Source organism: Rhinopithecus roxellana, chromosome 4 (assembly GCF_007565055.1).
Source record: "Rhinopithecus roxellana isolate Shanxi Qingling chromosome 4, ASM756505v1, whole genome shotgun sequence".
NCBI lineage: Eukaryota > Metazoa > Chordata > Mammalia > Primates > Cercopithecidae > Rhinopithecus > Rhinopithecus roxellana.
Window position 1 is genome coordinate 173,483,865 of NC_044552.1, and position 27,069 is coordinate 173,510,933.

General features: G+C 35.3%; 1 protein-coding gene across 5 annotated transcripts in view; it reads left to right on the plus strand.

Annotated features, from left to right (window-relative positions):
- The window catches only part of TRMT11 (tRNA methyltransferase 11 homolog), a 126,353-nt gene that overhangs the window by 11,733 nt on the left and 87,551 nt on the right, over nucleotides 1-27,069 (plus strand). For all 5 annotated transcript variants that reach the window (XM_030928666.1, XM_030928667.1, XM_030928669.1 and 2 more), the window contains exons 8-12: nucleotides 8,233-8,313; nucleotides 11,086-11,250; nucleotides 12,588-12,660; nucleotides 12,778-12,909; nucleotides 22,008-22,128. In XM_030928666.1, coding sequence (XP_030784526.1) covers nucleotides 8,233-8,313; nucleotides 11,086-11,250; nucleotides 12,588-12,660; nucleotides 12,778-12,909; nucleotides 22,008-22,128 — 572 coding nt within the window. The remainder of the gene's footprint in view (nucleotides 1-8,232; nucleotides 8,314-11,085; nucleotides 11,251-12,587; nucleotides 12,661-12,777; nucleotides 12,910-22,007; nucleotides 22,129-27,069) is intronic.

The window sequence follows — 27,069 nt, forward strand, 5'->3', positions numbered from 1 at the left end:
CTCAGTTTTGCTTGATCTTGCCCATACCCAGCAAATACTTGTATTTATATTTGTTTGGCCAAGCTCATTATGGCTCAGTTTGTGGTTGGAGCCTATCCCTGTAGCCATCTTTCCCCTTGGGCAGTGATGATGCAGAGCTAACATTTATTGAATAGTAAATGTTATCAGGTACTATACTTTGCACTCTGATGCTACTATCTAGTTTAATTCTTACAACAGCTAACATGGAGATACTTTAAAAATTTGCTTGAGGAAATTATGGCAGAGAGAAAGGTGAAGTGAACTGGCCAAGGTTATAGAGTATATTGGTTTCATAGGATTCAAACTCAAGCAGTCCAACTCCAGAGCTCATGCCCTTAACTTCGAGCTGCCTCTCTCTGCATTAGGATCTGCCAACCAGTGATTACACCATGTACTAAGGAATATGACCACATATACTTAGGAAGAAGTAGTATCAAGGTGAATCAATTTCTAATTGATGGAATGACTTTCTCTGTTTATTATTGAATTAATTCACTGGTGAGTCTTTCTTCTCTGCCACTTTCTCCATATCACCTACCCTCAGCGTACTCTATATTCTTTTCTTCCCCACTCTCATTATCCTAAGTAACTCACCCCAAATTTTAAACTTTTTATTGGAAATAATATCAAATTTTCAGAAAAGCTACAAGAATAAAAGTAGAACAAAGAACATCCATGTATCCTTAACTTAGTTTAAGCTGTTGTTAACATTTGGCCTCATTTGCTTTATCATTTGTTCTATTTGTTTATATTTAACATAATATTTTCTTTCCTGCATCATTTGAAAGTTGTATCCATCACATCCCTTTACCCTTCAAGTAATTATTTCTCAAGAATAAGGATATGTTCTCCTACATAACCATAGTTCCGTTTTCAGTGTTCATAGATGTATTAATATAGTACTTTGGTGTTCATATTCCAGTCTTGCCAGTTGGCCTGGTAATATTAATATTTTTGACAGCATCCTTTTCCCCTTCCTGGCTAGGATCAGGTATTATATTTTGTTGTTAATATTTCTTTGATGTCTTTGATTTGGAACATAGCCAAAGTTTTTTTTCTTTTATGAAATTTGCACTTTTCAAGATGCTATTTCTCTTCTCTTTATTTTTTATCTAAATTTTTTCTCATTTTGGGTTGTTTGATGTCTCCTCAAGATTAGGATTAGGTTATACATTCCCAGCTGGACCACTATATCAGTGATTTTCGTGGGCTTCTCAGGGCTGTGTGCATGATGGCATTCTGCCCTGCATGGGTATTGATAATTTTGATCATCTGGTCTAGGTTGTGTTTGATTTTTTCCATTCATAATCATAAACAGAATTACTGGTGGTTTTATTTTATTTTATTTTTTTCTTGCTATTAAGCAATCTGTGGAGAGACACATTAAGACCATGTAGTATTCTATTCCTTATCCAAATTTCCTCTCACCATTGAGGTCGTCAGGTTTAGTAGCCATTGATAATTCTTTCCTGAACCAGTCTTTACTTTGATGGTTTCAAAGGTATGATTTTCCAACTCCAGCACTCCCTCCACAGTTATAAGTCAATGTTCATTATTCTACTGTAAGCAAAAGCCCTTTCCTCTCTTCCATGTATTTGTTTTTTTATTTGTTATGAATATGAACTAGTGGGTTCTTCTTTTTAACCCCAATGGTCTGTAATTCATTATATTTCTTAATTTTCTTTTTTTTTTTAATAAAATTACTTTTTTTAATAAAATACTTTTTTTAAAAATTACTTTTTTTTAAAAATTACTTATTTTTTTAAAATCAATTACTTTTATTCCTCAAATGGTGATTTGCCCAGTCAGAGCTCTTTCACACTGACTCTGTCTTTGTGACATGTTCATATCCTTTTTTCTTTGGAGTACTTCTTTCCTTTCTCTTCTATTTGTTGAAGCTCTGGTATCAGTCATTTCTCCAAGGAATTTTTGTTTCTTTTAGCAGGGAGATGAAATCTGGTTTATAGATCCTTTCAGTGGACAAACTAGAAAATATATGTGCATATATACACAATATGCATGTAAGTGCATGTGCAAATATACATGTATATATTCTTATATACTGTGTGTATGCACATACACGGGCATATACATATTTTAGACACTGTGTATTTGCACATATACTACAAATTGCAGTCAGTCCTTACAGATTTCTTTTTGACTACCCTATTCCGTGTTTATATGCACCTTCTACCACAGTGAGAACTCTGGTTCCTATCTACATCAACACATTTACTCTTTTTCTCATTTCTGTATCTGAAATGGTTTCACAGTTGTTTTGCTTATGCCACTTAAAAAAATCCTGTGAATAAGAGTTCAGGATGTGTTTTCGGTTACTTACCGTAAGGGGCAGTAAAGTCAATTACTGTACCTGCTTTTTCCCTTTTCATTTAAAATTCATTTGGGTTCATTTGTTTCAGTTTTCCCTCTGTTTTAAGTTTTTATCTCCCATCCCCTACTCCTTGTTGATTTACTTTTATTTTCAAATATGTATAAGATGAACTTGCTTCCAGAAGTCAGAACTACACAAGAAGTGGTACTCAGAGAGGTGTCACTTTACCTTTATAACACTTCCAGCCTGTTCTCCCACCTGTCCTAGGTGACTAACTTCATTGTTTTCTAGTTGATTCTTCCTGTGTTTTTATTTTGTAATGATAAGCAGATATATATACATTTTCTTATTTTCGGTACTTTCTTACACAAAAGGTATCATACTGTGTATGTTGGTTTTAACTTTGCTTTTTTCACTTAATAGTATTTCCTGGAAATCACTTCCTGTCAGTTCATGGAGCTTATCTTTATTCTATTTTAGTTTTGCTCCATGAGTGTATGTACTGTAATTTATTCAAACAATCTTCTATAGTTGGACATTGGTAGTTTTCAGTATTTTATAGTTACAAGTAATGCTTATAATGACTAATCTTATGAATCTATACCTTTATAATGTTGGAGATGTAGCTCTAGGGCAAGCTTGTCCAACCCGCAGCCCATGGACAACATGCAGCCCAGATGGCTTTGAATGTGGCCTGACACAAACTTGTAAAGTTTCTTAAAACATTATGAGAATTTTTGCAATTTTTTTAAAGCTCATGAGCCATCATTAGTCTTAGTGTATTTTATGTACAGCCCAAGACAATTCTTCTTCTTCCAATGTGGCCCAGGAAAGGCAAAAGATTGGACCCCCCTGTCCTAGGGTAAATTCTTACAAATAGGATTTCTGGGTTGAAGAGTGTATGCATATGCAGTTTCATTAGATGTTGCCAAATTTGTCTCCATCATACTATTTTGGATTCCTACCAACAGTTGTAGGAGAGTCCCTGTTTTTCCACAATCTTACCAGCAGAGTATATTTTCAAGCTTTTGAAGTTTTGCCTCTTCTGTTGGGTGAAAAATGGTATCTCAGTGTAGTGTTAATTTATATTTCTATGGTTATGCATGAAGTGTCACAACTTTTTATATTTTAAGGGGCATTATGACTGTTTTTGATTTGTCTTTGTCTTTTGCCCATTTTTTGATAGCAGTTTTGGTCTCTTTCCCCCTCATTTTTCAAGGTCCTTTGTAAGCTTGGGATACAACCCCCTCACACTCCTCCCCTTCTTTTTCTGTGATGTATGTTGCAGTATTTTCCCTTAGCTTGTCATTTATCTTTTGACTTTGCTACTCATTGATTTTTGCCATGCAAAAGTTTTCCCCACACTCAAGTTATACAGGAATTCATTTGTGTTTTCTTCTAGTACTTTTGTAGTTTTATATTTTTTCGTTTTAGATTTCTGGTTCATTTGGAGATTATTCTCTCGTATGATGTGAAGAATGGATTTAATTTATCTTTTTCCAAATGCTAAAGCTTTTATTCTTAATCTTATTCTTGGACTTTAAAAACTTTTTCTGTCAATTGAGAATAATTCTTTTAGATATATACATGTACAAAATGATTAATACATATACATACATATAGACTAGACCACAGAGTTAAAAAATATGGTTGCCAGTATGGGTAATATTTTTTTGTTGAGTAGATGAGGCTAGATTTTGAAATTATCTTCAGAGCTGTCAATATATGAACCATTCATAGTATGTCGAGGGTCAGGGAGACCTGCTCCTGTTTGCTTTAGGGCAGCTCCTCACAGTGGGTAGTATATTGGGAACATCTGACTGTTCATATAGGACAATTAATAGAAAATGAGAGGAGAATCTTTACAAACGTACTGCTAAAATACATTTTCATAATTTGTGTTTGTAGTTTAAGTATAGCTTTAGGACATCAGTCAATTTTTTTTGGCACTTTTGTTTTGAAACGTAATAACCAATAATTGTGAATAGACACAGGTCTTAAGCACAGTTTGTCCTCTCTTGGGCCTTTTGCTTCATCAATGGGTAGTACCTTCTGAAGGACTGGAGAAATATGTAGCTCTGTGCCCTCCTCCATGGCCATGGTTTTCACAAAACACAAATTGTTGATATTGTTCTTTTGGTTGCCTTTTAAATAGTTTTTAAAAAAAAATTCACGTGTCTAATCCCCTTTTTATTTTAAAGGTACAAAATTGAAATATATGTAGTTTCCCAAATGTATTGCCCAGTTACTACTCATGGTTTGTGATTTTTCTCAGGGATATAGAGTAGGGCAGAAAGCTTCTGGGAGACTGAAAGGAGAAAAATAATCTTTTCATGTCTAAATAATTTTCCTTGTTTCTTTTACACTGTTTGCTACTGTTGTTTCGAATGACATTATGGGCGACAGAAACACACTTCTCTTTCTATTTTAACAAATACATTCGTTTCCATTTCAGTAATTTTTTTTTAAAATTTTGTGTGTGTCGCTACTTTCCCAAAGGGGAAGAGACAGCATTGTATCAGCTCTTAGTTATTAGGAAGTGCTGTTATTCTCATGTGAGTTTGGCTAAAGGAATGATCAGCACGAATTTATTGAATAACTATTAATGGCACAGTCCTGTCTGTGATACAGTACAAGACTTGTGAATGGCATATATAACACTCTTATTAACAGAGTGTGTAGCTTCTTTACTTAATATAATTTGTTTAGTAGCATATTTTGCTTTTGTTTATCTAATTGGTGAGTGAATATGTTTTTACTTCCATTGGTGCTAATCCCAAAGGAGGTAGTATGATATAAAGAAAAGAATAAATAGAGCAAAGTTTAAATCTTTTTACCAATTAGTATGTGACTCTGGGCAAGATTCTTAACTTGTCTGGGTTTCACTTCTATCATTTGTAAAATGGTAATACTGATATATTGTGAGGATTAAATGAGTCTATATGTATATATAATATTTCTAGGAAGTCACCTGACACATGGTAGACATTCAGTGAACTGTAATGGTTATCATTATTACTTTTTAATTATTATTTTGATAAGATTTTTAGATGCCTTTTTGGTGAAAGATGTTAGATGTAGCTAATATTAAATGGTGATGATAAAGAGTTTGACCATAAACTCATTTTCTAGTACTCTTTTTGGCTAATTTCCAAGACACCAATATTTGCAACTGTTGGCAGGTTATAGCAGCAGGCAAGGGAATTGAAATATAAAATTATAAATGTCTAATTCTTCGTTTACAATTAAAATAATATGTGCAAGTGTATGCCAGTTGCTTTAGGTAGCACAGAGCTCTGCAGCAATAGATCTGATTCCCTCTCATCCCCTCTGTCAAGTGAGTCAGCTCTTCCAGTGATGAGAATTCACCCAGGAGACTAATGTATACTCCTTGGCCGTGTCTACCTTCAGATGACCCATAGGTCGAAGGAAAGGAGTATAGCTCCTTTTGAAGTTTTATCATTGCGAAATAGTGGACACAGAAACCAGGTGTTAGGGAACTGACTATCCTGGTTCTGAGAAGAGAAAATGGGGAGAAAAAGAGAAGGTTAGGAGAGTGAGATAATGGATCTCTGTAGGTTTGTATAATATTCTCTTTCCCATTTTTTCCCATTACCCTTTGTAGTCCCCTTTTCCTGGAATCTCATGGTTTGTCTAGTAGGAATCCCATTGCCTAGCCATATTCTTTTGCTCAGCCTGCTAATTTAATTTATTTAAGTAGAATTCTTTTTTTAAAAAAAGATAAAATAGATGAAATAATATTGCCATTTTTCTTTCTTTTTTTCTCTCAGCAAAACCAAAACCCGGTCTCTCATTTCTCCACATTTGCAAAACTTTCCAGTTTTCTAAAGATGAAAATCATGAATTAGTTTTTACATCGTGGAATAAATTCGATTCTTATTGTATTATTTTGCTTGTAAGATATTACCCTACCCTTAAAGTGCTCATTACTATTTAAGTAATGAGAAATTGAAACACCGAGTTGCTAGCATAGATCACATATGCAGTGTTTTTACTTTTGGTAACATAGAAAGAAATGGGTGAGTCATGTTACTTGCCTCCTTGACACTTCACTTTTTTTAGCACCCCTTCTTTCACCAAAAGACCCCCTCAAAAAACTCCAGCTGAGGTATAACTAAATGTAAAAAGTGCTTCAATTTAATCAAAAGAACAACTAGATGACTACCAATGATTACCCAGTGATCAGTTCAGATAAGCTAATTTATTATGATTTTATTTTAAAAAAATAAAAGCTTAAAAGGCACGAAGTTAAGTATCAGATGCAGTCTAACAGATTATTCATCTCCTTTCAGCAGTGTACTTATAGATTGGGTCTTCTCAAAATTCACTGTAACCAAATGGATAAGGTTCTGTTTAAGGAAGCACAGGAAAGCTTTTCTGTTCCCCTTGACAACTAGTTCTTCTAGGTGAGTATCTGCCTTAATTGGCAGAATTGTAGTAATTCCTTGTAATTTGGGTGAAGTGACTTTGTGAATATTCCAAGTCATCACTTATGCTGCCTTTTCTAAATATGGAGTGTTGTTCCATTTCCAGAGTAAGAATTACAAGGACTTTTTAACATTCCCTCTCACGTAAATGCTTTTTGTAGTTAGTATGAGAGGACCTACGTTTTGGTTTCTGCTGTACTTTTAGTCTTTCATTTCTCTTCTTCATGGGTTCCAATAGGAACTAGTCAGTTACAATATTTTCATGAACAAAGTATTTTTAACTCCATGCTACCAGACTGTTTTAAATGGCTATGGAAGGAACACCATTAATTTATGGATCGTGACCCTCCAGAGGCACTACCCATCTTAGTTGCAGAGATTACATCTCAAAAGGATATAAGGGAACGAGCCCTAGTTTTTTTTTACCCTTGTCCAAGTCTGTGCATATTTTGTGGTCTAAGAATATATTTATGATTTCAGCTTGACTAGCAGGCCTTCCTAGAGTATAGCTAGATAAGACTTACCCAAGCACTAAAAGCATTTTAATTCGAATGATTAAAAAAAGTGAAGTTTAATTAAAAGTACAATTATTAAAAGTTTAGTTAATTTTGTACAATTTTTTTTCTTAATTTAAAAGTGCTATTACCTTTTATTTTAAAGAGTTTCATTATTTAACCTTTATTAAGATTTCTCTTCATGCATGAGCTGGTCAAATCTGTCACATTACTTTAACTAGTCAGATTGTATTGGGACAGTTGTTCTTACTTTGGTCACAGCACTAATAAAAAGTTTATTAATTATTTTGTGCATGTTTGATAATTGTTATTGAGAAATTTATATTTACAGTTTAAAATGAGATAATTACTTGATTGGTTACAGGAGTAACTATATTAAAATAGATAATTCTTACAAAAATTAAAATATGTCCTAACCTTTTAATTTCTGTAAGAACTAATGTCTCACATATTAATTATGCCCTCTTTATTTGTCTGAAACTCTGACTTCAGTGGGAATCGAGCCTAGTTGTCAGAATTTATTCTATTTATTGCCAGCTCTTTGTGTAAACAGTCTTGTATGCTCATTTTTAAGAAAGGAGCAAAATGCTTTTGTGTACAGCTCTCAAAATAAGATGAAAATGTCTCAATATACATTATTTTGACCAAAAAAAAAAACAAAAAAAAAAGATAAAATAGTGCTGTTTAAAATAATGATGCCAAGGTATACATTAATTTCTTTACTTCGTAACCAGTTTAGTGAATATAGCTTAGGGGTTTGTTTTTTCAGTCCTGAGGCTTACTAAATATGTTATGACCAATGTCATTCTAGGATACTCTGCCTGCAGCTAGTTTCTAAGACTGGATGAAGTTAAATAGGAATGAACCGGAGTTTGGGACTTGCTGGTTAACAGGTCAAAATTGTATGATTTTTCAGGCGGCCTCCTGATAGCATCTGCTCATTTTGGTGCATATGTATATGGGACAGACATAGACTACAACACAGTTCATGGTTTGGGTGAGTAGAGATTATAGACAGTGTTATAGTCATTGCTGTGGTACCAAATGTACCTTTAAAAATACAGTTGACCCTGGAAGAACACAAGTTTGAATTGAACAGGTCCACTTATACTCAGATTTCTTTCCATCTCTGCCACTCCTGAAACAACAAGACCAATCCCTCCACTTCCTCTTCCTCCTCAGCCTACTCAACATGAAGATGATGAGGATGAAGACCTTTATGATGATCCACTTCCACTTCATGAATAGTAAATCTATTTTTACTAAGTAAAGTAAATATAACAGTTGGCTATTAGTAGTTAAGTTTTGGGGGAGTCAAAAGATATATGCATATTTTTGACTGTGTGAGGAGTTGGCACCCCTAACCCCCCATGTTGCTCGAGGGTCAACTGTAGTTTTAGATGGCATTATTTTAATCTTCAAATACAAATCTGTGATATAATTTTACTTGTTTTTATAAGACTTCATTGGGTATCTACTTTTAGGAAGTAATCCAGTGTGTACAGAGTGATTTCCTGGGGGAACACGAAGATGAATGAGAAAAAGTCCTGCTCTCAGAGGGTTTTAAGGAAGTGCAGGAAAGTGATTACCCAGTGACCAGTCCAGAGCTGTAATTTATTAGTTATAATTAATAAATATGCATGATAATGAAACATATTTGGTTAAGGTTATCACCACTCATTTAAAGATTATCACCAAAATTATTCACTAATCATACATTGAGTGTATACTAGATTGATAACTAGTCTTTGAGGTACTATTTATGTTTCTAATTTCATAACTGACCAAAACCTCTTTGAAGTAACTTTAAAGAATCTGCCTTGAACTGAGGGTGCTTCAAACAGTCATTTGCTTTACCTTTCAGGTAATTATGGAAAATATTTTAAACTCTAGAAGCTTCAATAATGATGTGTGATTGGATGGAATTGAATCAAATGGAAAAAATATTTCCTTATAGCTTAATGTTGTTAAACATGTCATTTGATTGACGATTTTGAGATGGTTTCTGTTTATGTTGGTGTTTCTTTATAGTAACTGGGATCAGCCCTTGTAATACTCTTTTCCTTTTCCTCACCCACTGTAAGTTACTGTATTGGTGAGCATTTATTATGCTTTATTTTCTTTTGAGGAAGTAATTTGATATCTTGTACTGATGACCTGTCTTTTTCCCTACCTTGACTGTAAAGAATTTAGCAACACTTATTAGGAAAATGAGTTCTAATTTATTAGGTATAAATGGGCTAGCAAGAAAAAGATATTCGTTATCTGAAATTTGTTTTAAAAAGTACTAAGAATTACTCCAATTTGCTTTTAGTAGAAGCAGTATATTTCTTTTAAGGAAATTGTCTTATATAATTTACTTGAATTTTTATTTATTAAAGTTATGTTTGGAAACTTATGTTGTAACCTTTCGTCTGCTGGGGTAGAATTCTGATTGAGATAGAGTTTCCTTAGAGCTTATCCAAGGTACTGTTAGGTATGCCTCTGTTTCCTATTGTTCTGAACTCTTACTTTATCCTAAAATATTCTCAAGTTTCTCCTGTTTAAAAAGTACAAAACTTTTTTAGCAAATCTGTAGAGGCTCTCTAGCTACCACTTTGTTTTCCTCTTCTGTTTGCCAAAATGCTTCTTGAAAAACGACTATAACTTGTTGTCTCCTCTTCTTCATCTTTCGCTCTCTTCTGGCCATTATTTTCCAGCTTTTGTGCCTATCATTCTGCTGAAAACGCTTACAAAGGCCACAGATTTATAGCATTTGACAGTGTTGACCTTCATACAGCCGTCTTGGTTTCCTTGACGTAGGTCTCGGCAGGTGGTACTTGCACTTTTTTGTTTCTTCTCAGTCTACTTGAGGCCCTGCAATTTTCTTTGATTTCTGTTTATTTATTGTTTTTTTCCAGGCATCTACCTATTTTTGACCACTTCTCTTGTCATAATGCATGTTTTTCAGAATTATGTTGTTCTTCTTTTGATTTTGTAAGAATAATTATAGAGCAAACATGTAACTACCTCCTAAGTGAACAAAAAGAATGTTATTCAGCCTTATGGAGTCAGTTTAAGATTATATACTGATAACTCCCAAGTCTGTATATTCTGGCCTTCAGCTACCTGCTGCATGTCTCCAACTGCGTATCTTTTTCTGAACGTTCTGCAGGTACCACAAGGTACACCAAGATTGATATATCTCAAATGAATCTCATCTTTTTTCTTAAGCTTGTTTTTCTTCCTGGTTTCTCCGATATTAATCACTGGTGTCATCATCCTAAACTATCATGTCTCCTAAACAAGGAACTTACGAGCTTCTTCAGCCTTCCATCCACTCCTACTTTAACTTTCACTAGCAGTGTCTCCATTTTGCCTCCCTTCTCCAGGGTCACAACTGCGGCATTTCCCAAGTTCACTCTCTTCGTTTCTGTTTCATTTATTTGATTCATACTGTTTCTACACAGGACTGTTTACTGCTGGAAGAAAGGAACCATATTCTCTTCAACTCACTCTTAACTACAAAAATCTTCATATTTGAAAATATCAAATGAATGTTTTAAGGCAGTTTTACTTGAAAGTTGACAGAGCAAGATAAGTTAGACATGAGTACATTTTACTGTTGAAATTAAAGTAACTACTTGTACACATAAAATCAAGATTTTAAATGAAAGCAAATTTTGAATAAATGTAGGTTTCAATGAGTTAAAACATTACTTTTTCTACATGACAGGAAATAAGAATACTCTGTTTAATACTTTCTCTCGTCTTTTTTCTTTCCTTTCAGGAAAGGCTACTAGGAAAAACCAGAAATGGAGAGGACCAGATGAAAACATTAGGGCCAATCTTCGTCAATATGGTTTAGAGAAGTATTACCTTGATGTCCTGGTTTCAGATGCATCTAAACCTTCCTGGAGGAAGGGCACATATTTTGATGCAATCATTACTGATCGTAAGTTTATTTTTATACAAAAGTAGGAGTAATATTAGTAAAATTTACCAACACATGCACAGAATGCCAACTTGTCAGTGTTTCTCCCATCCACCCCCAACTTCCTCATCTTGCAAGGAGAAACTTAGGAAGGTAGAGTGGATTACATACTTAACTACATTGTTAAGGGTTTACTGTTTTGTTTTTCTAAACAAATATATTGACTTGCCATCCACTTTTATATCCTTTTATATTAACTTGTCACCCATTTTTCCCTTCAGCTTAGTTTTTTGAGGCATATATTTAGTATTTGTTTTTGTATTGACTGTAATTGGTTATTATTATACCAACTGGAGCTCAGATGTCATTTGCAATTATGGTGTCAAATTTTGAAGAACAGAGTTTCGGATATCACACATTTCTCTATGTGTAAGCATTTGTGTTTTTGTAGTGCCTGTTTTCACTGGCAGCTCCTTTCTAGCATTACAAGAAATTTGGGGTTCTGTGGAACCACTGGGCCTGTGAATCCACTGAGCTTCAGGAATGTGCATGAAAATTTATTTTCCCATGCCTCATGAGGTCGTGAGTTTTTTAGGCAGCCTAAGAATAGGTCTGCCTTTTCTATATAGTATTTGACAATAAATCTGTAAATAGTGGCAAAATTGAGCCCTTCTATCTCAGCTCTCTTTAGTTCTTTGCTAACTTAGATTTTTTTCAAATGTAACAAAAATTATCAAGGCATTATGGTTTCAGTGTGAATATACTTTATGAAAATTTGGTGATTTTTAAAAGGTAACAGTTTGCTTTATTATTTGCTCTCCCACTCTGTGTTGACTTATATAAAATACATTTTTTTTTTTTTTCTGATCAATTTGAGAGTAAGTGGTATACATTGTGGCCTTTTACTCCTATACTTCAATGTGTATTTACTAAGAATAAAGATATCCTCTTGGTAGAAATACGGTTATCAATTTCAGCAAATTGATAAAATACTTTCATCTACAGTTTGCCATTCAGTTTTGTCAGTTGACTCAGTAATAACTTTTATGGTATATATTTTCCCTCTAGGACAGGATCTACTCTAGGGTCAGGTATTGCATTTAGTAATGATATCTTTCAGGCTTCTAATTTGTAACGCTTCCACAGCTTTTCTCAATGACTTTTATGACATTGACATATTTTAAGAAGACAGTTGCTCCTCCCCCAAGTCTTTATGTTGTACATTTTCAGTTGGATTTGTGCATCGGTAAAGCTGTGTTCTTTTCAGGGTGTCACGTTTGAAGGCAACGTGGCTCTTTGTCCTTGATCAGTGATTTGGTGACTTTTGACTATCTGTGTTACCTTTGTTTTCTGTGTAGCTCCATATGGTATCAGAGAATCTACAAGAAGAACAGGTTCACAGAAGGAGATACCAAAGGGGATAGAAAAATGGTAAGCGAAATTTAAATATGATGTGTTACTACTTTCAGAAGAAGCATGTAGCTTCCCCAGTAACTTAGCATTCTTAAAATTGTTCACTGATTTTGAAATTTTGTTTCTTTTGTGCAGTCCAGGAAGCCATGTTCCTGTTTCCTTGAGTTATCATCTGAGTGATATGTTTCTTGACCTGTTAAACTTCGCAGCTGAGACCCTCGTGTTAGGTGGAAGACTAGTCTATTGGTTGCCGGTGTATACGCCAGAGTATGTAATCTTAATTTTATTTTTAATGTCATTTTTCTTACAATATTTGCATATCTACTATATTTTTTTCTTTATCTCTTCTTGCATTTGGTGCATCTTTGTATTTAATTTGTAATAGCCTTTGTTTGCCTTCAAATGTGTATAAAATAGTCTTTTTATTTATTTATTTATTGAGACAAGGTCTTGCTCTGTCACCCAGGCTGGAGTGCAGTGGTGCGATCATGACTAACTGCAGCCTTGGCCTCCCAGGCTCAAGTGATCCTCCCACCTCAGCCTCCTGAGTATCTGGGACTACAGGCATACGTCACCATGCTCAGCTATTTTTTATTTTTTTTATTTTTTTGTAGAGATGGAATCTCACTGTGTTGCCCAGGTTGGTTTTAAAGTTCTAGGCTCAAGTAATTCACCTGCCTCAGCCTCTCAAAATGTTGTGATTATAAGGGTGAGCCACTGTACTCAGCCTCCTTCTTTTCATCAACTGAATTGTTGTGACCTCCTTATTTTATATCAGGGGGCAAACCATGGCCTATGGACCAGATATGGTCCTCAGCCTGTGTTTGTAAGGTTCTTGAGCTAGGACTAGTTTTTAGATTTTTTTTTTTTTTTTTTTTTTGAGACGGAGTCTCGCTCTGTCGCCTAGGCCCGATCTCGGCTCACTGCAAACTCCGCCTCCCGGGTTCACGCCATTCTCCTGCCTCAGCCTCCTGAGTAGCTGGGACTACAGGCGCCCGCCACCGCATCCGGCTAGTTTTTTTTTTTTTTTGTATTTTTAGTAGAGACGGGGTTTCACCGTGTTCGCCAGGATGGTCTCGATCTCCTGACCTCGTGATCCGCCCGCCTCGGCCTCCCAAAGTGCTGGGATTACAGGCGTGAGCCACCGCGCCCGGCCTAGTTTTTAGATTTTTAAAGGTTGTTAAAAAATATCCACACAAAATAATATGTGACAGAAACATACAGTATATGACCCACAAAATCTGAAATATTCACTCTCTGGCCCTTTATAGAAAAAGTTTTGCCAGCCCTTTTTGTACCCTACACTTAGCTCAATACCTGTTGATCATAGCTGTTTTATAGCTCCTTTGCCAGTCTTTAGAGATAATTTTTAACCGCTTAGCTAAAGGATTCATGCATCTACTACCTTCTAATGCTAGCTTTAATATATATTGGCTATTATGATTATCTTAAATACAATAAATCAAAAGCTAAGACCAAAATAAGAGCTGTGCATATATTTAAAGCCCTGATTATGTTCAGTATTATTGCTTTGAGTTTTGTTATTCAGTAACTATTAAATATAAATAAAGCTATATATATTAATAGTAAAAGACAAGATGTTTGAACAAGATAGAATCTTTAAATCTGAAAGGTATTGCCAAGCCCAGTAGGTTATTTCTTCAATCTGCCACAGATATTTTTTTTTTTTTTTTTGAGATGGAGTCTCGCTCTGTCGCCCAGGCTGGAGTGCAGTGGCCGGATCTCAGCTCACTGCGAGCTCCGCCTCCCGGGTTTACGCCATTCTCCTGCCTCAGCCTCCCGAGTAGCTGGGACTACAGGCGCCCGCCACCTCACCCAGCTAGTTTTTTGTATTTTTTTTAGTAGAGACGGGGTTTCACAGGGTTAGCCAGGATGGTCTCGATCTGCTGACCTCGTGATCAGCCCGTCTCGGCCTCCCAAAGTGCTGGGATTACAGGCTTGAGCCACCGCGCCCGGCCTTTATTTTTTAATACAATTATTTTAATTCCTATATTTGTATTTTATTTTATTTTATTTATTTTTTGAGACAGGGTTTCGTTTTGTCACCCAGACTGGAGTGCAGTGGCACGATCTCATCTCACTGCAACCTCCACCTCCTGGGTTCAAGCGATTCTCCCACCTCAGCCCTCTGAGTAGCTGGGATTACAGGCGCACGCCACCAGGCCCCGCAAAGTTTTGTATTTTTAATAGAGACGGGGTTTCACTGTGTTGGCCAGGCTGGTCTTGAACTCCTGACCTGAAGTGATCCACCCACCTTGGCCTCCCGAAGGATTATAGGCGTGAGCCACTGTGTCCGACCAATTCCTATATTTACTATACATAATTATACAGTGGTAACTGTCTTTTGCTACAAAGATTGGTAGTCCCTCAGTATTTGGGACCCTCAGCTATTTCTTGTTGTTTGTTTTACAAATGCTGTATTTAAAACTACCATGGCCTCAGTTTAGTTATGCATTTCATTATCAGCTGATAAGAGAGAATACATTTGTACCCAGACCCCTTAACAGTGAGTTTGTTTTGTTGCTAATGTAATCTCATTTAACCTGTTTTAGAAATGAGGAAACTTAATTCCAAGGAGTGAAATGACCTGTCTAAAATTAAAAGCCAGCTAGCTAATTTGTTTCCTTATTCCCAGTGCTGTATTCACTTAATTCAACATCCTGCCAGATCTCGTATACTTAGTACATGAAATGATAGGTGAAGTTTTATTAATATTTTCAGATAAGACTATATTTGTTCATGTCTTTGTAGAAAGGGTTCCTACCTTAGACAAACTGAATTCCGGCAACAAGCTACTTGCTTTTTGTTTAATTCAAGTTGTAGGGCTAAAATTAAAAAAAAAAAAAATTACTGTGAAATAATTTCAAACTTACAGAAGTTTCAAATACAATACAGAAAACTCCCATCTCTACCCTTATCCAGATTTTCCCAATATTAACATATATCTACCTCCCCTGACTCCTACATGTATCTGTTATCACTAACCTTTTTGAAACCATTTGAGAAGTCATTGGTATGGTGCCCTCTTACCTCTATATATGTCATTGTATTTTTCAGAAACAAGAACATTTCTATTTAACCATGATCAACCCTCCAAGTCTGGAAGTTAGGATTGATAACAGTATTCCATCCAGATCATAGACCCCATTCAAATTTTACCAGTTGCAATCCATGTAGGAAACTGTGCTGTAATCATCTATCCTATCTTTTTTGGTCTTCTCTGGTCCAGAATATTTTCTATCTTTCCATATCTTTTATATCCTTGGAAGTTTTATAGAAGGCCTGGCTTATATTCTGAGGGTTGACTCTCAACCGGGGCCATCTGATATTTATTCTGTGACCAGACTGAGGTCATACTTTCTTGGTAGGAATACCGCAGACATGATCTTTGCAGCACATCATAGGGCACACAAAGCCACTCCTTCTGGTAATGTTAACTTAGATTGTCTGGTCAGGCTCTTCTCTGACAGATTTCTCCTCTCTGAATCATCATTTTCTTCTTTGATTTGTATTTTATGGGGAAATAACAAGATTACACGAATATCTTGTTTTTCATCAAACCACTACTCAGATTGATGACTCCATTGTTGACAGCCACTGCTGTGGTGGTTGCCAAGTGATTCTTCTATTCCATAATTTCTTCTGCATTTGGAAGTTGGTATTCTATAAGAAAGAGCTTTTCTTTCTGCCCCATTTACTTCATTAATTATTTATAGTGGTATGGAGTCATGGATTCCTGTATTATTCATTGGGTTGTAATTTATTAGTAGTAGTATTTTGTTGCTCAAATTGTCACAGATTTGACCAGAGGGAGTTTCTTTGAGCTGGCTCTTCTGCCCTTTTGAAATATCCTCAGTAGTTTTTTATGTAATTCCTTCCTTTTTAGCATATCTGACTGTTCACTGTTTTGTAGTTTATTATTTAATTATAATCGAAATCATATGTGGTTAAGAATTTATTTTGGAGTTCTTTTTTTCCTTTATAAAAAGCAATATTGGAGGTTCTTTAAACTGAATGTATTTCTAAAGACTTTAAAAAGTGGCCACTGGATATTTCTTCAATGACTTCTCTATTTTAGTAATTTTAGATGAGGGAAGATTTCCAAATACATATAACCAAAGTGATGTTTTAGAAAGGGAAAAGGGAGACATGTTGTAGTGATTTTTTTTTTTTTTTTGTCTTAGATGTTTTATCAATGTTTTATAAATGGATAGATTTCTTCTAGTTATGGGGCTAACTCACGTGGGAAGACTATGGTGGCATTTATTTCCCTGAGTTTCTGGCCCCTGGAGAGAATTATTTTCAGATCCCCTGATGTTCATTATTAGATCTCTATAGTGTCTTCTCTCTTTAAGCCTAAAGCGATCTTATTAATTATTAATAGTGAACTAAATTTGTATTGCGTTTATGCGAGAAAAATGAACTGTTTTCATATTCAAGGTCTTTACTCTTTGGAAAATTCTTTACTGTTTTGAAAATAACACAGTATCAAGATGAATTTGAGTCTAAAGTCACCTGTAAAAGTTTGAAATAATATTCTTCCGAATTAAGCAGTTTAGAATTAGTTTAACTATGTTATATTGAAAATGTAGCTTTATATTGGACCACGAATAAAAAGGAATTCAATTTACAGTTATACCTTGGTGTAGTTTAATTTTAAGACTTTTGTATTTTTGGTGTGGTGGATGTAGGCTGTTAGTTCTGTTACTGAATTAATTTACTGTCAGCCAAACCCTGTTATATGATTCAAGTTGCACATTATAACCAAGTTCAGGTATTATTTTAACCCAGGATTGATTGAAAAGTGTAAGACATAAAAGCAAAATACTGCCTAACAGCTTAGTTGTATTTGGAAAATTGTGAGAGCTAATGATTGAAAAGGATTTTCTCACTGTTTGACAATTTAAATTACAGTAAAGAAACTGCTACTCAGAAACTTCTGCTATTCTTTTTCCTTCTAGTCTAGACTCTCCCTACTCCAGTATATCAGACTTTTTGCCAGCATCAAGATACTCTGTGCATTTTATGTCTTTTCACCTTTGTTTATTCTGACCCTACTGTTTGAGATGCCCTTTCTTCTTTCCTCAACTGGTAAAATTCTAGTCATTTTTCTAGGCCTGGCTTAATTGTCAACACTTCTGTGACACTTTCTCAGATACTTCTCAGCAGAATTAATCAGTCCTTCCTCTGCGCTCTCATAGTAGCTTGTTTTTACTGCTTATAGAGACTTAACACATAAAATTACTGTAGACTGTTGGTATTTGTGAGTTTATCACTTACAATTTTGACTACTTGCAAATGACCCAGATTATCTGTGTTACAATCATGTGTACAGGGCGTCAATCCAGTGTGTACACATACAATCCAGGTATGTTTGATGTCATAGGAGTCAGTGTGCTACTGAGTGAGTGTAGCTGTTTGCCCAGGCTCCGTATATCCATTTAGCTTTATCTAATTTCATTGTACACAGATAACTCCTGAAGTGATTAGTAATAGTGTTTCTTTATAAAAGATGACCTTTATAGAAATCCAGCTGCTAGTGTTAGTGATGACATGATGACATACTTATATTAAAATAGCACATTGTACCCCCCAATGTATATAATTTTAATTCATTAATTAAAAAGTTTTGAAAAGGTGAGAAGCTAATAATGTGCCCCAAAGTAGGACTTGGAGATAAATTTTGATTGTAGTAAGATGAACTTTGCAGTGCCTATAATCAGTGAAGAGAACATGTTTTTCATTTCTTAGGAAAGAGGAAGAAGTGATTTTTTTTTTTTCTTTAAGTTCTAGGGTACATGTGCACAACGTGCAGGTTTGTTACATATGTATACATGTGCCATGTTGGTGTCCTGCAGCCATTAACTCGTCGTTTACATTAGGTATATCTCCTAATGCTATACCTCCCCCCTCCCCCTTCCCTACAATAGGACCTGGTGTGTGAAGTTCCCCTTCCTGTGTCCAAGTGTTCTCATTGTTCAATTCCCACCTATGAGTGAGAACATGCGGTATTTGGTTTTCTCTTCTTGTGATAGTTTGCTGAGAATGATGGTTTCCAGCTGCATCCATGTCCCTACAAAGGACACAAACTCATCCTTTTTTATGGCTGCATAGTATTCCATGGTGTATATGTACCACATTTTCTTAATCCAGTCTGTCACTGATGGACATTTGGATTGATTTCAAGTCTTTGCTATTGTGAGTAGTGCCGCAATAAACATACGTGTGCCTGTGTCTTTATAGCAGCATGACTTATAATCCTTTGGGTATATCTCCAGTAATGGGATGGCTGGGTCAGATGGTATAGAATACTAGAAAGTTCTAGATCCTTGAGGAATCGCCACACTTTTCCACAATGGTTGAACTAGTTTACAGTCCCACCAACAATGTAAGAGTGTTCCTATTTCTCCACATCCTCTCCAGCACCTGTTGTTTCCTGACTTTTTAATAATTGCCATTCTAACTGGTGTGAAATGGTATCTCGTGGTTTTGATTTGCATTGGAAGAACTGATTTTTAAGCTGTTTTTAGTAAATGTTCAATCTTTGCAAAATCTGTTTCTCAAATGGAAGCTGAAATTCTAGTGACATTTGGAAAGTAGTTGAAGCATTAAGATTCACAGGAAAATGAGTGACAGTCAAAATTGATTCGTGGAAAATCTAGGGGCCTATGTACACAATTATTTTTGTTTTTTAAAAAAAATTGAAATAGAATTTGCATACCATGAAACTCACCCTCTTAACGTATACAGCTTCATGGTTTTAGTTTATCCACAAAGTTGTGCGACCATCACCACTAGGTAATTCCAGAACATTTTCTTCACCCCCGAGAAGTACCCCATAGACATCAGCAATTACCACCTCTGGCACCACTTGTCAGTCTCTGTGGATTTACCTATTAAGGATGATTTAGCTTTTAAATAGATAACTCGGATTGTAGGGGGATATTAATAAAAATGGGGAGTTAAGATAGGATTTGGTACTGTTGTAATGGCCCAGGCAACATACAGATTTATACCTTCTACTTAACCATTTGCCAGCATTCCACTGGAATGAAATATGTTGGTAAATATACAGTGAATTATTTTATTTTATTTTTTATTTTATTTTATTTTATTTTGAGACAGAGTTTCGCTCTTGTTGCCCAGTCTAGAGTGCAGTGGTGTGATCTTGGCTCACTACAACCTCCACCTCCCAGGTTTGAGCGATTCTCCTGCTTCAGCCTCCCAAGTAGCTGGGATTACAGGCATGTGCCATCATGCTTGGCTAATTTTGTATTTTTAGTAGAGACGGGGTTTCACCATGTTGACCAGGCTGGTCTTGAACTCCTGACCTCAGGTGATCCCCCCGCCTTGGCCTCCCAAAGCTCTAGGATTACAGGTGTGAGCCACCACACCCAGCTGAATAATTTTTTAACTGCTATTTTTAATCTTTTTAGTATGGTACTTTGGGAGTATATTGTTAAATTGATTGGCTCATTAATAGAATAATTGTTAAAAATGAATTAAGATTGAGTCAAAAAAGATAATATGAAACATGCAAATATGTTTTTCTGCTGTTAAACCAAATGCAGCAACTTAGTTCAGCAGTTTAGCATCATTCGTGCCATAGATGTTAATTAAAATTGTATTGGTTTTGTACTTTGGGATTGGATTGATAAATTTGCTTTTTGGGTTTTATAGTTATATTAGGGATATAAGCATGAAGAATTTATATCGAATTTATGCTTGTGCATATTTAAGTGACATTTTAATAAAAAATACTTTAAGTCAGTCCACCAGGAAGTAAAAGATTTTTTTCCTTTAAAAAATAGTGTATTACTTAGTTTGACACACACTGTTTCCAGCATCTATAGATCCTACGGTTTGTAAGCGTAAGGTTAAGGCTATATCTTCTTTCTGTTAGCACTTATTATTTTAGTCTCAACCATGGTGTAGAATATATTCTTTCTACTATACTCCAACCTGGGCAACAGAGCAAGGTCCTGTCTCTGAAAAAGAAAAAAAAAAGAATGTATTCTTTCATGTCGTAAATGCATTGCATGAAGATTCAAAATTTGATGTCAGTGTTATAAGAACTACAACATTTCTGGCTACGTAGTGAACATTAAAGAATTACCAGATGAGGTGAAATCTGAAGTGCTCATTACTTGTTGGAAAGCTCTAGGAAGAAGTCAGAGAATGACTTCAAGATAATTCTTTCCACTGATAATAAAGTGAAGTGCATTATGAATGATGCTTGGGAAGTGGGTGATGATGGGTTTGAGCATATGATTGAGGTAATAGGGAGAGCTCGTTGAAGGTCAGTGGGACCTCGAAAAGTTCAAGAAAGAGTGGTGGGGAAAACAGTGTTGATGCATTAAAACAGGTAGCTGAGATTGTGGTCCTTTACATGAAAAACTAATCAGCACCTTTGCTATTTTGAATCAGACCTTTAAGATTACCTGTATAATAAATGTGTGCAGACACTATCCAAAAAGGCATACAAAATTGCAGAGGAAACATAAATCCTGGCAACACAGTGTTCTTAAAAGTACCCATGCCTAGTGAGTGCCCTCCCTTGCTGTTCTTTCACATTCTGTTCCATAGCTGTTTCTCCCACCTCTGTTAACTATTTCTTTGGCCAAGATTTATGCTAACCTGTCAGATGCCAGATTCTGAACTCCTGCTATTGACTGTCCTGCTTTCTAGACGTTGTCATCATCTTCATGTAGGACATGTGCTGTACAGCAGCAGTCTCCACCACTCATTGGCATAGTTTTGTTTTATTTCCTGGTTCATATGACCAAAAGACTGATGTAATCTGTAGCGCTTATTTTAGTTGTAGTTTATTTGAATAATTTTACAAATAACTTTGGTTCTATATGTACAAACGTAATAGAGGTCTCAAGATGTTATGAAAATTTTACAGGGGCACTTCATTTTAGAGGGGAAAGTATATGCTGTAGTGGATTATACACTTTGGGAATTTATAAAAATCTACAGATGGTCAGTCTTTCGTGAATGTCAAGGGATGTTCTTGAGTGTATTTTTGTCTACTCTTATGGAGTTCTATAGGGTGGAATCACCTTGTACTTTTGTGGTTTAAATATTTGGCTTTCTTCAACAAAACGTACTTACAATATTTCTTTCTTATTCTACAGGTAAAGAATTTAACTTCATTTTTGGGATATGATAGAATTAAGCTACTTTGCTTATAGATAGTTATGGATCATGTGGATAGTTAGCGTATGTGGGGAAAAAGAGCACATAGTGGAAGAACATCTCACACTACATTGGATGATCCCCATGATTCTTTGTGGGCCACACATGTGAGTGTTCCTAACAGTCAGCTGTTCTTCCTTCAGGTACACTGAAGAGATGGTGCCTTGGCACCCTTGCCTGAAACTCATTAGCAACTGCGAGCAGAAGCTTTCCAGTCACACATCAAGGCGCTTGATCACAATGGAAAAGGTGCAGAAATTTGAGGTAAATTGCTTTAGTATTTTTGGGATAAATTCTGAAAGAATCAAAAGTAGTTGTTTCTACATAGTTTTCCTGTGATAGAGTTTGGAAATGTTATTCCGTGGTACTTTAAAAATTACAGATGAATTTAGCAAGAGGCAGAAGTTGAAGAGATTTGTGGCATCCAGTTGGGATTGAAGGGTAGGAGTTGGATATAGACATAGACATTGAGTAGAGTTCAAACAGACGTTGACCCTCACTTCTCAGGCTTTATTTGACATCCTTGTTGCTAACTCAGTTATAGAACAGCATTCTTAGACAACTGTTATCTAATTAGCAATGTCCTAGTTACCATTTTTCTCCAAAAGCAGAACCTACTTGATTGCAGACTGTAATGAAGAGAATATGTTGCTTTATAAATAGAGAAAGTAAATGTCCCCAGTTTGTTAGGGCCCAACACATTCTCTGTCTCTCTTTCTCTCTCTTACCTACAAAATTCATTTAAGCTTAAGAAAGAACGAAACGTTTGTTATTTCATGCCCAGACGAGAGTTGACATGAGTAGTGCCTCATAATGGAGCTTAATTAAATCTACAAAAGCTCTTTGGGCTGTACTTCTGTCGATTGACAACTCTCTTAATTTCACTGGAAACTTGGATGACCCTCATTCTTGCTTTGGACCTTTAGGGTAAACAGAAGAAAGGTGGTACTGTGAGTCTTCCTTACTTTTTTTTTTTTTTTTTTGAGACGGAGTTTCCCTGTTTCACCCAGGCAATCTTGGCTCACTGCATCCTCCACCTTCTGGTTTCAAGCAGTTCTCCTGCCTCAGCCTCCTGAGTAGCTGGGATTACAGGTGCCTGCCACTATGCCTGGCTAATTTTTTTTTTTTTTTTTTTTTTTTTTTTTAGTATTTTTAGTAGAGACGGGGTTTCACCGTCTTGGCCAGTCTGGTCTTGAACTCCTGAGCTCTTGATCTGCCTACTTTGGCCTCCCAAAGTGCTGGGATTACAGGCGTGAGCCACTGCCCCAGCCTGAAGATTTTCATACCCATCTCTAGCCTGCATTTGACTTGTTTTTATATAGTTCTATCTTATGGATTATTTCATAGTGATGAAAACTAATATTTATATGGTGCCTTTTGCATGTATTATTTTATATCATTGTTTTCATCCTTTTTATTTCCATTTGCTGTCTCTAATTTAGACCCTTATTAACCATACACCTGGTTTATGTTCACAGTCTCCTAAATGATCTCCTTCATACCTCTAGTTTATATGTTAAATGAATCTTCCTAAAACACTGCATTCATTATGTCACTACCTTATGCAAAATATGTTTTTATTACTGAAAAATGTTCAGAATTTTCATTGTGACATAAACTATCTTCTGTAATCAGGCTCTAATATCAGGGCATTTCAGAAAGCTAACCTATACATCTATATAAGTAGTTGATTGGTATCTACTATATGTATATATAGGTATCTGTGTACCTACATATAAACATATGGATGTATAGATATTTGTGGTGTAATTAAAATGAAAATGTATGGCAGTCATTTTTAAAACAAAAATACTAGAAGTTTATATTCAAATGACATCCTTGGAGTGGAATCTTTGTACTCATTCTATTTCTGTCATAATTTTTCAGCATATTCTTGAAACTTACCTTTAAGATTTGCCTTTAAAGAAGTTTTTTTTTTTTTTTATTAGTTATTTTGTTTTATAGTAACACCTTGCTTTTCTTAAAATGATTTTACTGGACTTTGCTGCTCTTATTTTTTACCAGACTAATGATTTAAAGTTGTTTTTGGAAATCAAATTCTATTTCAAGGATGATGATTTGCCATTAAACATTTAAAACATTACAGATTCAGAAATTCTATAAATAGTTTCCAAATTGTTTGGCGTCATTACAGCCTTCCAGAATGAAAATTTTGAATGAGTAACATTTATTTGAGTATACAGTAGAAGCCCTCTTATCTAATGTCCATTTCAAACCCTGTTGATTAACCAATACTGGCCATTCCTTCTCTAAAACACACTGCCTGGGCCAGGGGCGGTGGCTCTCATCTGTAATCCCAGCACTTTGGGAGGCCGAGGTGGGCAGATCATGAGGCCAGGAGTACGAGACCAGCCTGGCCAACATAGTGAAACCCTGTCTCTACTAAAAATACAAAAATTAGCTGGGCATGGTGGCACACAACTGTAGTCCCAGTGACTCGGGAGGCTGAGGCAGGAGAATCGCTTGAACCCGGGAGGTGGAGGTTGCAGTGAGCCGAGATTGCGTCACTGCACTCCAGCCTGGAGACAGAGTGAGACTCCGTCTCAAAACAAACAAACAACAACAACAAAATAAAAACCACACTGCCTGATGCAATAATATGTTGTATGTTGAATACTTTCAGCTGGTGAGTTGCTTGATCTCTACTATATTTATATACAGTACTTCTGCTTCTATCAGCTGATTTATTTGTTTAACAAATCTATTGTGGTATTCTCAGAGCTGTTTATGCCAATTATATTTGTTACGGTAATTATGTAATCTACTTAAATACTAGTTAGACCAGTGAAATATTTGTGTAAGAATACAGTTGTAATTTCTATAAAAACTGAGTTAATGCTTTAGAAAGAACAAAGTGAGTTGCTAAAAAAAAAAAAAAAGACTTGAATTGGGAATGACTTTGAAAAAAGTAACCGCAATCTAGGTTTTTGCACCCACATTGCTTTGTAAGCTCTTGCATCATTTTATAGAAGCCAAAACTAGAATTTTTTATAGGTCTTGATTCTGTATGAATATATACAAATGAATATTGTTTTTTAAGTTAAACTAAGTTTAATATGTTTACAAAGCATTTTAATTTCTTCCTGCTTTTATTTCCTTTATCCAATTAGCTAATTGTATTAGTGTGCTTGGGCTGCCATAACCAAATACCACAGACTGGGCGACTTAACAGAAATTTATTTTCTCACAGTTCTGGAGGCTGGAAATTCAAGATTAAGGTGTCAGCAGACTTAGCTTCTTGCAGGTGTTCACTGTCTCGCTGTTCTCACGCGGCCTTTCCTTTGTGCATCTGCACTTCTGGTGTCTCTTCCTCTTCTTTTTGTTTTGGATTTAGACAGTGTCTCACTCCATCACCCAGACTAGAATACAGTGGCACTATTATACCTTACTGTAACCTCAAACTCCAGAGCTCAAGCCATCCTCCAGTCTCATCTGTCTGTCTTCCTCTTCTTAAAAGAATGAGAGTCCTATTGGATTATGGCCCCACCTTTAAGATTTCATTTATGTGTAATTACTTCCTTAAAGGCCCTGTCTTCAAATACAGTCATATTGAGGGTTAGGGACTCAACATATGAATTTTAGGGTAGAATAGAATATTCATTCCATTATACTAACAATTACCAATGTCCATCACATTGAATAAGAGGAGTCTGTTGTATGTTAGAGGATGCTTTCTTTTCTCCTCTCCTAGTCACTTACTTCTCATGTATACATTTGTCTTTTGGTGTTTTAAAGGAAGTAAGGCATTTTGATAATTCAGATGGTAACATTACAGCTCTTAGAAATCATAGCATTTAATAGAATCATTTGAGTTAGTAATATAATAGTAACTAACATTTATGTGCCAGGCACATGAGTAATACATGTAAAAAGCAAGCATTACCTGTAGATTTTGCAGTTTTAAGTCGTGATATTAGAAAGAAAAGTAAATGGCATTAGCATTCTTTATTGTGTGGCCTACATAAATAGTATTCCAAAGAATTAGGAGGATGAAGCTGTGAAGACTCTTTAATAATTCATGGAGCTGCATAATAAATCAGCCATTCTATTTTAATCTGAAAATTTAAAAATTAAGATCCGTTGTGGACTAATTTTTATGCTTGCTTTCTGCTGAGCTTTATTTGTTTGAGAAAGTCTGATATTTTTTCCCAGATTTATAATATTTCCCTAAGCAAATTTATTTGAGACTCAAGGAAAACTGGGCTTTTGAGGATTTTTGTCCTATGTTAAAATGATAAATGAGGGTACTCACCTTTGGTATTTTTAAACCTGTAAAGGCAATGCTCATTTTTGTTGGGTTTTCTTTTTGTCATTTTACTTTCTTCTTTTCAAATTGATTAAAAAAAAAAAAAAAAAAAACAAGGAAAAGCCTCAAGTAATTTTTTGAAATGGTCTTCCCTATATAAGATCAAATTTAACTAGTGAATTTTTACTAGTATGATGTTTATTGTAACCGAAAATACTTTGTCATGTTAAATTAATCATGTTTGGTTTTTAATTAATTACTTCATTTCTACCTTTTGTTTGTGTGGAGAGAAGTGTATATAATTGCAGCAAGATCTCAGTCCTTTATAATGCAAGTGGTGACATAAAATTGTCAAACAGTTCTCACACACGTCTAACAAATTATTCTTGGGCTTGTTCATCATTGTTGATTTTGGCAATGGAAGACTATTAGTTTTAGATTTTTACAGTTTTGTATACTGTGTCTCTTCATTTTTGATTTGTCACTCGTTAGGTTTAACTTCAGTATAACTTTTGGCCCACTTGGTATGTTGTTATAAAGTATTCTCCCTATTCCTCTTTTAAAAGTGTAAGTTACAACAAAACTTGTCTAAGGAATATTGATAATTTATAAAATTTTGAAGTTTTATATTATTGGCCATACCTTTCAGACTTGCTTATGGCACATAAGTAGTAAGGAAGAAAATTATTGACAACTGTATTAAAATTTTGAAATTGCCTGATAAGAAGGGCCAGGTTTTTTCATTATTCCTTGTTGATATATTCTGAAAGTCAAGTGAATGATGAGTAACACTTTTATAATGCATTGTTGTTTACAAAACTTCCCTACCCACTTGACTTTATTAATGTCACCATTTTAGAAATGAGAAAGAGTAGCCTGGGACTATCCCAGTTTGCTTAAATAGTTAAGTGGCAGAGTTGAGACCAAAACTCCTCTTT